General features: G+C 35.8%; 3 protein-coding genes across 5 annotated transcripts in view; 2 read left to right on the top strand and 1 right to left on the bottom strand.

The window, feature by feature from the left end:
* Positions 1-7032, top strand: part of evpla (envoplakin a) — a 22778-nt gene extending 15746 nt beyond the window's left edge. The window contains exons 17-24 of the mRNA XM_016521642.1: positions 357-550; positions 684-780; positions 1741-1794; positions 1890-1973; positions 2691-2798; positions 2881-2973; positions 3145-3888; positions 4237-7032. Of these exons, the coding sequence (XP_016377128.1) occupies positions 357-550; positions 684-780; positions 1741-1794; positions 1890-1973; positions 2691-2798; positions 2881-2973; positions 3145-3888; positions 4237-6846 (3984 nt within the window). The 3' untranslated portion in view covers positions 6847-7032. The remainder of the gene's footprint in view (positions 1-356; positions 551-683; positions 781-1740; positions 1795-1889; positions 1974-2690; positions 2799-2880; positions 2974-3144; positions 3889-4236) is intronic.
* Positions 7033-7710: 678 nt separating this feature from the next.
* Positions 7711-14173, bottom strand: ten1 (TEN1 subunit of CST complex). 2 transcript variants are annotated; one of them, XM_016521647.1, is made up of 4 exons: positions 13963-14173; positions 8854-8890; positions 8458-8615; positions 7711-8289 (listed from the first exon to the last, which is right to left on the bottom strand). In XM_016521647.1, exons 1-4 carry the CDS (start codon positions 13988-13990, stop codon positions 8120-8122), a joined length of 393 nt encoding a protein of 130 aa, XP_016377133.1. In that variant the 5' UTR covers positions 13991-14173; the 3' UTR covers positions 7711-8119. The 2 variants fall into 2 exon arrangements, with proteins under 2 accessions (XP_016377133.1, XP_016377132.1); XM_016521646.1 differs by lacking the exon at positions 8854-8890.
* Positions 14174-14585: 412 nt separating this feature from the next.
* Positions 14586-17831, top strand: part of acox1 (acyl-CoA oxidase 1, palmitoyl) — a 24115-nt gene continuing 20869 nt past the window's right edge. Inside the window, exons 1-3 of one of the 2 annotated variants that reach the window (XM_016521643.1) lie at positions 14586-14824; positions 16017-16176; positions 17135-17295. In XM_016521643.1, coding sequence (XP_016377129.1) covers positions 14716-14824; positions 16017-16176; positions 17135-17295 — 430 coding nt within the window. In that variant the 5' untranslated portion in view covers positions 14586-14715. The remainder of the gene's footprint in view (positions 14825-16016; positions 16177-17134; positions 17296-17831) is intronic. The other variant, XM_016521644.1, reaches the window with a different exon arrangement.

The raw sequence follows: 17831 nt of genomic DNA, 5'->3' as shown, positions 1-17831 counted from the left end.
TATGTATGCACGTGCTATATTAGTATAATATTATAGTGATATATTTCAATTTCACAAAGAAATGTGCAGCATTTTGTCCAAGCAATAATAAAAGGACACATTTAATTTATAATTTGTCTTAAATCTCATTTTGTAAAAAAAATAAAAATAAAAAATCGTGAATGGAATCGAATCATGAAATCAAAACCGTGAATCGAATCAAATCGTGAGTTGAGTGAATCGTTACATCCCTAGGACCTATATTGTCTTCAAACTAAGTTATTTGGTTTTGGTAACTGCATCTCAAGTAATGTCACTGCACATAACAAATGCTTGAATTTTATACATAATAACAAAATATCCTGTCTTTCATCCAGGGTTTGAGAAAAGATGTTGCTGGAGCTCAAAGTGAGATGCAAAAGCTTAACGAGGACCTAGAGGCACTTAAGAAGCTATGCAGTTCACTTCAGCAGGGTTACCAGGAGTACTGTCCTGATATACGCAGACAGGCAGCAGAAGTGAAGAATCTTCAAAGCCGATATGCCAATGTGAGCAACCAGCTGAATGAAAGGTGAGTTCTACTCATGCTAAAAATTGAATCTAAAAAGGCATGAATCTAAAATACATGTATATATTAAATCGGAACTGTTTAGAGTTAAGCTTTTTTAATGTTGTTAGCTAAAAATGTCTTTATATTTCCACAGAGAGAGGTTTTTGCAAGAAGCTAACACAAAACAGCAGGACTTCCAGAATGTGAGCCAATCACTGAGCTCCTTCTTACATAATCTACCTGACAACAAGATAAATCCCACAGATGATTTGTCTCAAGTCAATGCAGATTTGGGGCTTGTTTTAAAATTTCAATTTAGTTTTGTTATTTACATTTACATTATATTTAAATTTTGTTATTTAGCATACACTTTTATCCAAAGCAACTTACAAATGAGGACAATAAAAGCAATCAAAACCAACAAAAAAGCAATAATATGCAAGTGCTATATTAGTATATTATTATAGTGATATATTTCAATTTCACAAAGAAATGTGCAGCATTTTGTCCAAGCAATAATAAAAGGACACATTTAATTTATAATTTGTCTTAAATCTCATTTTGTAAAAAAAATAAAAATAAAAAATCGTGAATGGAATCGAATCATGAAATCAAAACCGTGAATCGAATCAAATCGTGAGTTGAGTGAATCGTTACATCCCTAGGACCTATATTGTCTTCAAACTAAGTTATTTGGTTTTGGTAACTGCATCTCAAGTAATGTCACTGCACATAACAAATGCTTGAATTTTATACATAATAACAAAATATCCTGTCTTTCATCCAGGGTTTGAGAAAAGATGTTGCTGGAGCTCAAAGTGAGATGCAAAAGCTTAACGAGGACCTAGAGGCACTTAAGAAGCTATGCAGTTCACTTCAGCAGGGTTACCAGGAGTACTGTCCTGATATACGCAGACAGGCAGCAGAAGTGAAGAATCTTCAAAGCCGATATGCCAATGTGAGCAACCAGCTGAATGAAAGGTGAGTTCTACTCATGCTAAAAATTGAATCTAAAAAGGCATGAATCTAAAATACATGTATATATTAAATCGGAACTGTTTAGAGTTAAGCTTTTTTAATGTTGTTAGCTAAAAATGTCTTTATATTTCCACAGAGAGAGGTTTTTGCAAGAAGCTAACACAAAACAGCAGGACTTCCAGAATGTGAGCCAATCACTGAGCTCCTTCTTACATAATCTACCTGACAACAAGATAAATCCCACAGATGATTTGTCTCAAGTCAATGCAAAGCAGAACTCTCAGAAGGTTAGATTTGTAGACTATATCAGATTATATAAAATACTGTAAATTATAGAAAAAAACTGTACAATTTTCAATGTGGTTTTCTTTTACTCAAAAAGAGAGTGATAGAGGATATACAGAGGAAAGGCGATGACATGGACAGGGTGGTTGATCTTTCCAAGGATCTCCAGAATGTTCTCAAAGTAAGTTAAATATTTGTGCTACAGTAAAAGTCTTTATCCAGAATTACATGGCAAATATAATTTTTTATTTACATGGGGGTATAAAACTCCGATAGCGTTTTATTGCCACGCAAAATAAATAAATAATAAGATTAAGAGATTATACAGTATTCTTGTAATTTTGACCTTATTCTCAAAATATTATAACTAAAGTCGTAGCGATATGAGATTAAAGTTGAAATATTTTGAGAATGAAGTTGTAGCATTATGATATTAAAGTTGTAGTATTTTGAGATAGTCAAAATTACAAGAATAAATTTGTAGCAATACGAGTTTAATCGTCGCAATATTTAGTGAATTAAGTATATATTGCATGAATAAAGTGAATTAATGTGAAAATTCCACCTCCTCTTTAATGTTAAATACGTGACGAATGAAAGGTTGGATGCCACAGATGGTTTTTGCAGAGTAGGTGGAATTTTCACATTAATAAACTCACACAATATACTACTTTATTCTCAACATTTTTCGATGTTAATCTCGTATTGCTATGACTTTATTCTAGTCATTTTTACATTATTCTCAAAATATTACGACTTCAATTTCGTAATCTTAATTTATTTTTTATTTTACCATTGCACTAAAACACTGTCGTAATAAAACTGTGAAAAGACTAATGTTAAATTTTTTTTTGGCTCAAACTGTTATGAAATTGTATATTGCATTTATTTTGGGCAGGAATATGAGATGAACTGTGTTAAGTACAAAGCTACTCTTGATGACATACCTGCGACAGATGCTAAAAGAAATCACACCTCCACCCTAGCAAGCTCTGTTGCAAAACAGGTGAGATATCTGAAATGTAAAACATGACATAAAATTCCTAATGTCAATTAAATACTTAATTCTTTATTTTGTTGTACTACAGGAGAAGGATCTTACAAACCATTATGCTGAGACAGCCGCTGAGAGTGAACAATTACTCAACCAGATGAACTTAGCAAAGTCCATTATGGCTGAGGTGCAAATGTGATCAACATTTTTCGTAGCTTACCACTGATCAGAAGGGATCATTTGTACCATGATATATTAAAATCCACTTTATCTTTGTTATGAAAAGTATAACATCCATGTAAAGTGTTCAAACTAATCATCTTTGAAATATTAACTAGTCTTTCCTCCATTTACACAGAATGTGGTAAAAGTAAATGCTGTACAACAACAACAGATGCAGCAAAAAGCAGCTGAGGACACAGAAGTTCTCCAGAAAGAATTAAAGGAGGAAATTGCAAAATGTACCAACGCAGAGAATAGCCTGAGCACCATAAAGAACAGATATTTATCTCTGAAGAATCGAAGAGGAGTAGAGCGAGTGGAGGAGAAGGAGATTCTGCAGTATTACCGTGACCCAAAACTTGAGGTCAATGTGGAGGACTTTCAAAAGAAAATTCATGAAGAAGCACTGAAATGCACCAAAACACAGAGTGAGATTGAGGTACTGACCAGAAAGATCACTAGCCTAGAAAGTGAACTTAAGAACACCAAGCCCAAGTTAGTAACAAGAGAAGTGACAGAGGTAGAGAAAGACCCTCAGTTGGATTTAGAAGCATCAAACATTCGAGAAAACATAAGCAGATTGAGAAGTGAACTTAAAGTTAAAGATCAAGAGAAGGCTTACCTGCAAACAGAGATGACAATTTTGGAGCAAAAGAAGCAAAACATAAAAGAGAAGGTGGTGCAAATGGAAGTAGTAAGACTGGAAAAAGATCCAGAAATGTTGAAGGCAGTTAGGACATTTGAGATGGCTATCTCAGATGAAGGTGAGAGGGCCAAATCACTGAAAAGTGAAATCTCCCAAACCAGGAGCCAGATCAATTCTCTTGAGAGGCTCATCCCAACTTTAGAGCCAAAAGTTGTCACCAAGGAGGTGAAAAGGGTTGAGCAGGACCCTGGACTCATAAGTGAGTCTAAAGATCTTCTGACTACAATAGAAAAAGTGAGAAATGAGAATAAAAGTCTCATGACTGATCTTAGCAACCTTCAGTCACACCATGTCCAAATACAACAGATGAAGCCCAAAGTGGAAGTCAAAGAAATCATAAATGAGAACTTCAGGGTGGCCCCTGAGACAGAGGCAGAGATGCAACGCTTGAGAAGGGAGCTTCAAGACAATAGCAGACAGTTATCAGACTTTGAGAGACAAGTTAGCTTTGTCAGAACAGAGCTTGAAGTGCTATATGCACCAACTTTAGAGCCAAAAGTTGTCACCAAGGAGGTGAAAAGGGTTGAGCAGGACCCTGGACTCATAAGTGAGTCTAAAGATCTTCTGACTACAATAGAAAAAGTGAGAAATGAGAATAAAAGTCTCATGACTGATCTTAGCAACCTTCAGTCACACCATGTCCAAATACAACAGATGAAGCCCAAAGTGGAAGTCAAAGAAATCATAAATGAGAACTTCAGGGTGGCCCCTGAGACAGAGGCAGAGATGCAACGCTTGAGAAGGGAGCTTCAAGACAATAGCAGACAGTTATCAGACTTTGAGAGACAAGTTAGCTTTGTCAGAACAGAGCTTGAAGTGCTATATGCACAGAAACCCAAAATTGAGTATAAGGATGTAGTTCAGGAGGTTGTAAAAGAGGAAAGAAGTCCAGAGAATGTAAGAGAAATACAGAGGCTCTCTGATCAAGTATATTCCCTGCAAAAAACCTACAGTACTTTGCAGGATGAGCTTATCCGTCTAAGAAAAGACAGGGATGAATGGAAGGCTGAAAAGTCAAAGGTGGAGACCAAGATTGTCACTAAAGATGTAACTAAGTATGTTGATGACCCACTTCTGGAGAAGGAGGCAGATCGTCTCAGGAGAGAAGTCCGTGAGGAAACTCAGAGGCGCAGAACTATAGAAGAAATGGTGTTTGATCTTCAGAATAAATACATTCAGCTTGAGAGACAAAAACCAGAGGAAAAAGTACTAGTGCAAGAGGTGGTGCGTCTACAAAAGGACCCAAGGCAGATCCTTGATCATGATAGGCTAGGTAGGAGTCTAGATGAAGAAGTGAAGAATCGGAGAAAATTTGAGCTAGAGGTGCAGCAGATGAGAGCACTCATTGAGGACAAGGAGACAGCCATCAGGAGAAGTGATGAAAGGCAAAGAAAGATCCAGGTGGAAACTGAGCTGAGACAAATTAAATCCAGAATCCATGAGCTAGAAACTGCCCCACCTCCTATTGAAGAGAACATAGTCATAGAGGAAGTTCTGAAAGTTGAGAGGGATCCAAAACTAGATAAACTGACTAATGGTCTTCGAACAGACATAGATAAGGAGAGCAGTGACATTATGCGTTTAGAGAGAGACATCAGGAAATTGACACTGGAGATAGAAATCTTGCAGCGAGAGAAGTCGGTTGAGAAGACCATCTATAAAGACATTGTTCGTGTAGAGAAAGATCAGACTGTGGAAGCAGAACGGTCTCACCTTCGAGAACAATTAATTCAGAAGAAAAATGCCAGACGAGATCTTGAGGATGAAATCCACCGTCTAGATGAGAAACTGCAGCGACAAGCTAGCAAAAGAACTACCACGTCTCTGGAGGAGACCAACTTGATTCATGATCAGGACAAGCTGCAAAGAGAAAAAGAAAACCTCCAGAGAGAGCTGAGGACTTTGGACTCTGAAAGACAAAACATCAGCATTTCATTCCACCAGCAGTCTAGGCTGATGAGTGAAAGAAATCAAACGAACAGGCAAAGAAGCATTAAAATGGAGTCAGATGTTCAAAGGCTGGAAAGGGAGATCCTGGATGAGAAGGACACAATTCATAAGCGAGACAACATAATCAGGGAGCTAAAGAACAGTTTGAGGAAGGAGGATTCCTCAGAAACTCGCACTAAAGAAGTCAATGTGTCCACAAAGATCAGCATCTTGGACCCTAACACTGGTAAAGACATGTTACCATATGATGCCTACATGCAAGGCTTCATTGATCGCAGCCAGTACATACAATTACAGGAACTAGAGTGTGACTGGGAGGAAATCACCACAATGGGACCTGATGGTGAGATATCTGTTTTGCAAGATCGGAAGAGTGGCAAACAGTACTCCATCAAAAATGCACTAAAAGAAGGCAGGGTGACTAAATACCAACTACAACAGTACAAGGATGGCAAAATGCCGATCTCAGAGTTTGCTCTTCTTGTGGCTGGTGAAACAAAATCTCGACCGTACACCCAAGTTACCAGCCAAGTTACCAGCCAAGCAACTCAACAGCTTAATGAAGAGTTCCCCATTTGTGGTGTGTATGATGTACACACCAATTCATGTCTAAATGTCCGCAGTGCCATGGATCGAAAGATGATTGACACCAACACTGCCCAAAAACTGCTTGAAGCACAGGCAGCCACTGGTGGCATTGTAGATATCAGCAACAGCATAAGATATTCTGTCCACAAAGCAGCTGATCGAAGTCTGATTGAGTCCAGTCAACTACAACGTTTATTAAATGCTCAAAAGGCTTTCACTGGAGTTGAGGACCCTATGACCAAAGAACGTCTGTCAGTCGGAGAGGCTGTACAGAAAGGGTGGATGCCCAAAGAGAATGCCATGAGATACATGGAGGCACAATTTCTGACAGGTGGGTTGGTCAACCCCAACAAAGCAGGAAGAGTTAACATTGTGGATGCTGTCAGCTCTAAGATGATTGACAGCACAATGATGAGAGAGCTTCAGGAAGAGATCAACTATGCAAAGGAGCTGACTGACCCCATCACAAAGGAGAAGATCAACTACAAACAGGCTTTGGCTCGTTGTAAGACAGACCCACTATCAGGTCTTCCAATTCTTCCTGCTTCCTCAAAAGATTCTGCCTATTCTTCCTCATATTTTAGTCATAAATAGCCACTCATAGTCTCATTGGTTTACAAAATATGTAATTCATTCAAGTTTCTGTACTGTTGACTTAATCAATTCTCCTAGGTTATAATAATACTGTAGTATCTATCACACAAAAAAAACAGTTAAGTCCTGCACCAGTTTATAATTGCAAGGGTTAGTGGTTGCGTTGATTCAATGTATTGTTAAGATCAAAAAATAAATGGAATCCGCACATCAGAAAAAGAAAAAGTCCAATGAAAATGTTTTTTTTTTTTTTTTAAATATACTGATTTTAAGATAATCAATGTATAATAATAAATATTTTAAGCAAACAAAAACCTTTTTAAATGTAAGATGAAAATAGTAAGATTTAATCTGATATATACTGTACTTGTAATACAACATACTGCAAATCTCAGGTGCTATAAAATCTGCCAATTTAACCACATTACTGAAATGGGTTAGATTGAACTCAACCGCTGAGATGCTTATGTTTACTTCATTTTATACAGTATGTAAAGCGGCAGAATACTGTAACACATGGAATGCAAGAAATATTTATCCGAAACCAAATATGGAGAATAAATAAGCCTTTTTTTAATTTCCTTGGTATGATGGGCCAGAAGTGCAATTTCTGATTTAAAGTCATTATACTTTTATTTATGTCTTTAACATGCTCTGTCCTTTCTGAAACTGCTGTCAAGAATCATTGAAAATAATAAAAAATGCAATGAATGACTTCTGTTCTTTTTTTTTTAAAATTACATTTACTTTTACTAAATGAAATCAACATACTGCAAGAGTGGTATCAAATATATTATTTGCAGGCATATGCAAGGCATTTTAGTAAGCAGAACACATACAGCAATGTATCTTTGTAATAGCGCATATATTTTATTATTATTATTATTATTTTTAAATAAAAAAACCTAAACAGGTATAGTGTTTATACCTCTTGTACTTAACATAGTATACACAGTGTGCAGTGTGCATAAAGTTTGGAACAAATACCATACAGAATACAGCAACACAATATATAACTGAAGAGCTATTCACCTCTGTTACAAACTGCATATTTTACTTGTTTATTTTCAAACATTTAAAAGGAGATTAATTTTCACAGTTAGCTAATCATAATCATTAGCTAAATGTAAAAAAAAAATCTAATTTAATGATGCACATCTACTTTCTGTAAATAAACATTACAATCCTATGCTTTTGAGAAGTTGACAAAGTCATATACTCTCAAATTGTACAAAAACACAACAATGAAAAATATTTCTCAAATAATCACATTTCACAGGTTTTTTACGTATGAGGGCTCACAGTGGGGAGCTTGCTCATTAATCTCAGGAATTCTCTTCTTAAAGAAACATCTCTGTTCCCTAATGGCCTTTTGCATTAGTGTGAGGTCTACGCCATCAACATTACTCAAAGCACGAGCATGTAGAATAACTCCAGTTAATCCTGGAAGAAGAAGCAACAGAAAATTCTGGTTAAAAACAAAACATAAAAAACAACAGATAAAAACACGCATTCTGAATACAAACACAACCAAAATGCTTCTAGATTTAGACTTATAGCAGGCTGCAACTACGGTTTATTTATATTACAGTACATCATACTCAAACTCACCATCAGTCTTTTCAATTTCACCAAGAACAAAATACTGAGCTCCAAGTGTGGGCTGGAATGGTTCAACAAGTGTTGTTTGTACAGACACATGGCACTGTGCTGAAGATTGCTGACCACTTAGAACGGCTTTGGACCCTTCTGGCTTGTAACTTATAAGTCTAGATGGAAAGATAAACACAAGCTACATTTGTTTTTGTTTTTTTTCAGGTGAAAGAAATACATAAATGATGATTAAAAAGTCAAATAATTAAGACCATCAATCGATATTTACCAGTAAATTATAAAAAGAAAGGCTCAGAAACAAGGAAGAGTTCAATCCAAATGCACTGGTTTAATAATATAATAACAAAGGAACAAAAGAACATGAAACAAGGAAACAGAACCAAGCTCACCTACATTACAACAACAAACGGAAAGGACTTGGCAATGAACACTGGAAACAAAGGAACGAGAGGAATATCAGGAATTAACGAGGGGAAACAGGAAACCAGGAAAACTAATTTTTTCTACTACTATAGGAAAAGTGAAAGTCTAAAACAGAACTTGTTGCAGCTACCTTAATTTGACTGCACACAATTATAAGTGGGAATATAACCAGAATCATTTGATTTCAGCATCCTCTAATGCATTGTCTCTCAATATTAAGAGTTAGAAAATTACTAAAAAACAAAAGTGTATAATACCAAAGGTTAGGTAAGAATCTATGACATGCTCTATATAAATGCACGAAAAGCTTGTCAGGACTAACTGGATGTAGTTTCCATTTAATGATAGAGAATGTAAGTATATTTAATCTGATCTACTGATACCCACATGATAGCTAAAATAACTGTAACTTTAATGAGGGACTTTATTATGTTCCACTGTAATTTTAGAAGATGGTAGGTAGTTCTTATCATGCTGATGTATTTTCAAGTGTTCATTTGTCTAATAAGTTTGCTTTTAGTTAAGTTATTTGATGCTATAAAAATGGGGTATGGTGTCATGATTATGTGTTTGCGATTGGGTCTGTGGGAGTTAGGGTGGGATTTTGATACCAAGGCTCTTGTCACTAGACTCAGGCTCCAAATGAATCACTACTGCACAGACTCGGGCTCTAAATGACATCATTGGCACAAGATGACAGCTGCCATACTGAGATGCTTTTGCTTCACTTTTCTATAGCGGAAGGAAGTGGAGACGTGTCGTCCATGTTTTTTTTTAGTCTATGCTCCGGACCAAACTAATCCAGCCTCTGTCCCTAGCTCTATCTGTCAGTGGATCATCAACCTTCTGACAGACAGGCAGCTAGTGAGACTGAGAAAACACATCCAACACCTGCACAATCAGCACTGGTGCCCCCCAGTGATGTATTCTCTCCCCACTGCTCTTCTCCCTAACGACTGCATTGCAAAAGATCCTTCTGTCAAGCTTCTGAAATTTGCAGACGACACTACAATCATCAGCCTCATCCTGGATTGTGACAAGTCTGCATATAGAAGGAAGGCTGAACAGCTGTCTGTCTGTTGCAGTCATAACAGCCTGGAGCTGAACACGCTCAAAACTTTGAGGATGATTGTGGACTTTAGAAGAAACCTCCACTCACCATCATGAACAGCACTGTGGTAGCAGTGGAGTCATTCAGGCACCACCATCTCACAGAACCTAAAGTTGGAGTTCCACATTGACTATATTTTAAAAAAGGCCCAGCAGAGGCTGTATTTCTTTTACCGGCTAAGGAAGTTCAACCTGCAGGTGCTGCTTCTGCAGTTCTACTCTGCAGTCACAGAGTATGTCATCTGCAATTCTATAACTGTCTGTTTTGGCTTGGCTACCAAATCAGACCTCAAAAGACTACAGTTGATAGTCCGGACTGCTGAGTAAATCATTGGTACAGCTCTTCCCACTCTCCAAGAACAGTACATATCCAGAGTGAGGAAAGTGGCTGGTTAAATCATTCTGGACCCCTAACATCCAAGCCACTTCCTCTGTGAACTGTTGCCATCTGGTCGGCACTGCAGAGCACTGAGCGCCAGAACAGCCAGGCATAAGACGAGTTTCTTTCCTCAGGCTATCTACCTAATGAACAGTTAAATGTCTCCACTGTGCAATAAACATGTGCAATACACAACACTATTTATACTTTATACTATTTATACTTTATATTTAAAGTATGCACATAACTCTTACTCACAATCCCTTGCATTTGTGTATAACATACCTGTACATATGTTGTCTGTTGTCTACTTTGTATATTGTATATTTTTTAGAGCTGCTGCCGATAGAATTTTCTATTCAACTAATTCGTCCATTTAAGCCATTAGTCAGCTAACTGCACATTTATATTACTTTACTTAAATATATACCATAATGAGCCTTTAATATATAGCCTATTCCATGCTCAAGCGCACACATAAAGCTTACTGCAAAGCACCCGTAATGACCATGAATGTGTCTAAAAAATATCAAGTAAATATTTTTTATTTTTAAACCAGTGTTTTCTGAGTCAGTGTCGGCTGCAAAGATGAAGCTGATCCATCTCCGTAGTACGGTGGATGCGCCTTTAGAGAGAAATTCACCTTTCTGTCACCAGGGACAAATTCCTTATATGGTAAGCATTCTTAGCAATAAAGCTTATTCTGATTCTGATACTTTTCATTGAAGGCATCTGGCAACACAGCACACATACTAGGGCTATCAAAATGACTGAAAAACTAAATTCGAATTTCAGTTAGGGGGAAAAAAGCTTTTAGCTTCTCTCCTGAGGCCACAAGAGGGCGCATCGAGCAAAATATTATGCACGGTTCTTCAAAGCGTAATAAAATAACACGACTATCTTTGAAAAAAAGTGCATAAGGTTTAAAATAATATTTATAAACCATATATAATTAATAAAGTTGCTTAAACAATTAGAAAAAAAAAACAGCACCATGCATGTATGTATAGTTTAATACAAAGGACCGAAAACCAATCACAAAGAGTACTTTCTTCATTTCATATAAAAACATGATACAGTGGGACGGGGAAAAACCGCCATAAAGTCTTGAGACATGTTTTTTTTTTTTTAAGTTGAACTTACATTAATTTTACATGGCTTTCTGAACATGCGGCTCTCTTGTGCGAGACGTGAGTGCAAGCGAGTGAGCCGCCTGCTGGCAGTTTGTTTCATTTTTAAAGTATCTTTTCAGTTATTTAAATCATTTAATATTTCTATATTCAAAATTTTATATTTAAAACATTAATATCATCATGAATTTATGGATTTAATTGCACTCATTCCACTTCTGAGCCTCATTAAATGTCTGAAAGTACACCAAGCCACTTTTGTGTTCTTCTGTGCCACCTCTACAAATTAATTTTGTTAATACTGATTTAATTTGATTGGTAACTTATATTTCTTATTCTACTTGTTCTTATTCTGTCGTTTTAATTAAAATTTTTAAAAAGCTTATAAAATATATATATTTTTTAAATTTGACATAAAAGATTACATACTTTTAATAAAGTTAGAGGAGTCAAATATTACCTCGTTATGGGAAGGCTACTTTTTGATAACATTTTGGATAATTGATTAGAAGGTGCTATTTGACTCCTCTAACTTTATTAAAAGTATGTCATCTTTTGTCAAATTCTTAAAAAAATTATATTTTATAAGCTTTTTAAAAATTGTAATTAAAACGACAGAATAATAACAAGTAGAATAAGAAATGTAAGTTACCAATCAAATTAAATCAGTATTAACAAAATTCATTTGTAGAGGTGGCACAGAAGAACACAAAAGTGGCTTGGTGTACTTTCAGACATTTAATGAGGCTCAGAAGTGGAATGAGTGCAATTAAATTCATGATGATATTAATGTTTTAAATATAAAATTTTGAATATAGAAATATTAAATTATTTAAATAACTGAAAAGATACTTTAAAAATGAAACTAAAACTGCCAGCAGGTGGCGGCAAGTCTTATTTTTTATCACTGAATCATTCATTCAATTGATTCATTCGAACGGGTGATTCATTCAGGAATGAATCAAGTGACTGTCTTTATGAATGGGTAATCATTAATCACTGACTCACTAGATTCGTTTAAAAAACCCCGTTCATTCATAAACGAGACACCGCTGTGTTTGAATGGAGATGCGCAGCGGCTGAGCTGTGACTTTGTTTGAAACTATTTTCGATGACGAAATAGAGTAAAATCAGACAATAGTGTTATAGTCAGACAATGTAAGTCACTTAATATTAACTTCTTGTTTATTGAATTGTATTGTATTAAATCATTTATCACATTTACAAACTCCCTTAAAAATCATTAAAAGCTGTCACTCATCTTAGTTCATCTCGATCTCACATTTATAATCAACGAAGCTCTCTACACTGCGCAATGAATCTCTCACTTTGCTTATGAAAGGACTCATGAGATATGTCTGTGATACATTACTCAACGCTGCAAAAACACGCAGAAAGCTTTGAAGCTCCCCTGAGCACAATCACAAGTATGATGATCATCGGGTCAGTCGCACTGGTGCTCCTAAAAACATTTTCATAGTCGCACGCAGTAGTTTTCAGTCGCAAATGCGACTGAAATGGTCGCACTGTAGAGCCCTGGATCCGCCATTTTAAGCAATGAATGAATGACGGACTCTCCGTTGTAACATCGCGCAAGGCAAAATAAGGGGGTGACATCTAGTGGATTAGACTAGTAATAAGATTAACGTAAATCTTATGTTCAATGTTTGCGGAAATAAATATTGAAAAAAATTCTTTGAGAATCGATATTGAATCGACCACATTTTAAAAAACGATATATCGAAAAATCGAGTTTGGACACCCCTGTGTTAGAGTGACCAGACGTTTTTTTTGGTGTCCTGTCCACAGAAATTTCCCTTTTTACAGCACTTTTAAAACACCCCACAAATACACTGCAAACACAATTATTATTATTATTTTATTTTTTTCAAATTACATGTTTTTGGTTTATTTTTGTAAATCTGGTTATAATAATATTTTCACCTGTATGCTTTTTGTGATTTTTGGTGAATTAAAATCAGCCAGGGTCAGTTTAAACCACCAACATCGTGATAATTATTAATTATAACAACAGCATTATGAAAACCATATCAATCCCCAGTTTTTAATTGTATAACAACATAAGTAAGATTTAAATATTTTGACCACTGAAATAGTTTTCTGGTTTTCATTTCAGTTCCTGGTTTTCATTTCAGAAGTCTGTTCACCTCAACACATGTTTACTGGCATTGAAACAAAAATACAACATACAAACATATTTTAAAAACAGCCTTACATTGTATGACTCTTTTTAATCAGTTTTACATGAACATTAAGAAAGGTTACTCAAAATTTAACCTACTACACTAGGATCAAAGCTATTTTTTATCAGTAATAAATACGGATGTTCGCAGCACTTCTCTGACTAGAGTTGACATTTAAATTAAAGATATAGTGGGGTTAAATAAATAAAAATCGCACCTAAAAAAACTCTTGACAACTTTAACGAGTAAGACCGACCTGCCATACGTTCGCACTGAAGCACCATCTTTCACCAGGTCTGTATTGATCTCCCAGAGGAAGTGAAACACGGCTGGAGGAGGCAGCATTTCATATATTCAGTTTAACCATACATCTAGAGGCTTGGGTCATTGGAAATTAATAGCATTTTAGATACTCGGCACATTAAGACAACAGCGCCATGCCACAGAGTCACGTGACACGTCACCAGGAAAGAGGTACGAGGGCTCTGACGCACTTCCACATACATTTTATGAATTGGCCAAGCATCAGTATGTTCATTTATTTATTTGCTTATGTTTTATTTACATCATAATTATTTTTATGTATTATTTACGTTTTATTTATTTTGTGTTTATGTATTTTGCGTTCACCATTCCTTTTTTTCAACAGTAAATACAAAGTCAAAAGGGATGTAATTCACCCGTTTGGTATGCATCTTAAAACGTAGTTTAAAAAAAAAAAAAAAAACAATCCGGAATTATGACTCTTTTGCCTTATTGTTGGGAGATACCAACCTCCGCGGCTCTACCATTGGAGAAAGCGTACGTTAACAGTAAACTTGGATCACGTGTGTCTTGATAACCAATTTGTTAACGCTTCTATTGGTCAACTTACAACTGACGTCAAAATTCGCCCTCCTTCAAGGAAGTAACAAACCCCAGTAGGCCAGAGTTGAAACGTTATACAACAGAACTAAAAGCACACAAAGCAGAAGGCACGTCGCCCAGAAGGAGCTCCAACGGAACAGTCATGAATCCTGATATTAGCCGTGAACGTGAAAATGCATCTTTTAACCTGGAGATCCTTACGAACATACTGGATGGTGGTGCAGAAAAGACACGCAGGAGGAGAGAAATAGGTCAGCTGTGATCAGAATTATCTGATTTCATCTGCATTGTATATAATTGTATTTATTATAATTGTGTGTGTGTGTGTGTGTGTGTATATATATATATATATGTGTACAGTTGTTTTTGAGTGCAAAAGAAAAAAATAATTTATTTGATTTGATCTGTTTATTTATTTCATAGAGACAATACATGTTAATGAACATTAGTATGAAATACAAAATGTAAACAAGCCGGATTATAGCAACAGTGCAATTTACATCCGCAGTCCCTAGGCAGGTACACAAAAAAACAGGTACTCAGACATACAGCACTACATAAAACACAAATACCCCAAACACATTATTTAAAATTTCTGCGTATAATGTTTCGTCATAAGCCACTTTTTAAGATGGTATTTAAAAGTGTGATAAGTAGAAAATTGTCTTATTGACTGCGGTAAACTATTCCGATATTTATTCCCTATTAAAGACAATACTTTGTCAAAAAGATTTTCGCCTAAATGGCACCTCGCAAACATCTCTAATGATAGACCTAGTACCAATACCACAATCTGACATATGTTTTATACATTCTTTTAATGGAGGTGGGGCAAGCTCACACTAGACCGTATAAATAAAACACGCATATTTAAGCCTAATCAATTTCTAATTTCTAATTAATTAAAATATTTCTCAGGAAATGCATTTATTGTATTTTCCACAAAATACAATTTTATATATTTTTTTTCTGCAGACTATTGCTGTGCTTTTATTTTCTATTATACTGTTTCAGTATTTCATGAAAATGACATGTATAAGGTCAGCGGCCCTCTCACAGTTGCTATATTGCTTTTATAGGGGATGGTGATTCTTATACCAAGTCACTTTACATGCGTATTTGCAGTGACACCCTCTTTCATTATTATTAATTATTATTATTCTCTTTCCTTTTTTCCCTTTTTTCTTTTGTCATAAATTGGGCCTCTTTAACTATTTATCTATTCTAAAGTAAACATAACTTTGTACATAACTAAATTGTATGACTAAAAAATGAAAGAGAGATTTAATGTTCAGTAGTGTAAGAAAAATCTCTATTTCTATTTCTGTATCATAGATCCTCAGCCAGAACATTTTTTACACCAGCAAGTTTGAGACATCAAGGTAAAAAGTTAGGTTAAAAAATGGCACTTATCACCTGTTGTGCTTTATTTTTATTTCCTAGAGTCTCTGGTTATTAGTGATCCAGACTTCCAGCATGAAGACCTGAACTTCCTCTCCCGCAGTGAGAGATATGATGCAGCAGTGCGGAAGAGTGCTCAGATGATTTTGAAGCTTAGGGAATATGGTATTTCTGATCCAGAGGAGATCTACTCTTACAAGAGGTTTGTGTATTTGCCATTTAGGGATATTGTGTGATTGTGTGATGTATAGAGGATAGAAAACAAAAGTTTGAGGTCCATATTAAAACAGACTCCCAGTCAAATGCTTGGGTAAGTCTACTCTTTATGATTAGAATTTTCCCCACTGTTTAATATAAAGGTAAAGTCTTAAAAATATGAAAGTTAATTGAAAGTAGTTGAAAGCTGAAAGAAGAATATGAAAGTAAATAATGAGCGCCCTGGTGTTATTGTCACCTTTGTCCCAGCATTTTGTAATCAATGACACGTCATGTATGGGTTATATTCTTGCTTCATTCCAGCTGTTCCTTCCTAGTGCCAACATTGCTCAAAGAATCTTTTTATCTTTTATCTTTTTGAACTGGTTTCATCCAAACAATGCATTTTTCTGGATGTGGAGTAAAAATATCCTGTTTATTTTTATTAATTTTTTTTATTAATGGAAATCTAGTAAATATGTTTTTGTCACATTACGTTACTTGCTTAATAATGTAACATTGTAGATCCTTTTTCACCAAACCAATGGTATGATGTTGTAAAAAAAGGCTTGCGAGTAACATGAAAGCTTATTTATTTTGCAATCAAAGGCAAGTTCCAAAGTGTTTGCAGATAGCCTGAGCAAAGGTCTCAGGTTAAAAGTGTGTCAAAGGGAATTAAAGAGGATTAGAGTTTACCAACTCTACTCCTATTCTCAAACTGAAATAGTTGAAGTATGGTTGAAAGTTCACTTTTAATACACATTTAGCACTATGCTGCACTAATTTCAGTTAATGCAGCCATTGTGTACTGTTAATTTATTAATAATTACAAAGCAGGTTTATATAAATGTGTAAATACATTTGCCTTTAAAAAGCACTTCTGAAAACCAGTGTAAATTTCTGTAACTGCATATTTGCGTGTATCTCTACTTGAAGTTTTATATCTGTTTGCTCTTATTCTGCAGTATTGCGAAGGGTGTGTATCAAGAACCCTTTGGTGTCCATTATGTCATGTTCATTCCCACCTTAAACAGCCAGTGTACAGCTGAACAGCGCAAAAAATGGATCCCATTAGCCGAGTCATTCCATATGTTAGGCACCTACGCTCAGACAGAGCTGGGGCACGGTCAGTTCCTCTCTCTCAGACAATTATGGGAAATGTACTTTTTTTATTTAGGCCAAACAGAAAGTGTTGTACTTATTGGGTTCAGCGCTAACAATGGATTTATTTAAGTGACCCTTGCAGGTGTTGACAGCCCAGTATGGTCATATTTTAATTGTTTACTGTCTACTAATCATACAGAAATTATGATTGCATGTCAACCACCACGGCTTATGTTTATCTCGATTGCTAAACACCGCGTTTCAGCAATGACTCATCTGAACGCCTCTGATTGGCCATTGAATTAATAAGCTCAACAGAATCGTGTGTGATTGGTCATAATATAATGCTCAGCGCTGTAAAAACGCTTCTGTCTCTGGCTCAGTGCCAGCCAAAGTGCAAACGCAGGTTTGAATTTAGCGGCTGATGATGTACCACACTGAACTTTCTAATCACACTGGCGTGATAGTATCAAATATAAAAAAACATTATTCAGCTATTTTTTTGTCACAACAATCTCAGTCTGAATGAGCATGACAGAGGCGTCCCCCAAGGTCGCT

The sequence above is a fragment of the Sinocyclocheilus rhinocerous genome, unplaced genomic scaffold (assembly GCF_001515625.1).
Source record: "Sinocyclocheilus rhinocerous isolate Xijiao unplaced genomic scaffold, SAMN03320098_v1.1 scaffold3526, whole genome shotgun sequence".
In the NCBI taxonomy this organism is placed as follows: domain Eukaryota; kingdom Metazoa; phylum Chordata; class Actinopteri; order Cypriniformes; family Cyprinidae; genus Sinocyclocheilus; species Sinocyclocheilus rhinocerous.
Note: the sequence above shows the minus strand (reverse complement) of the source record. Positions and strands in the feature narration are given on the sequence as shown.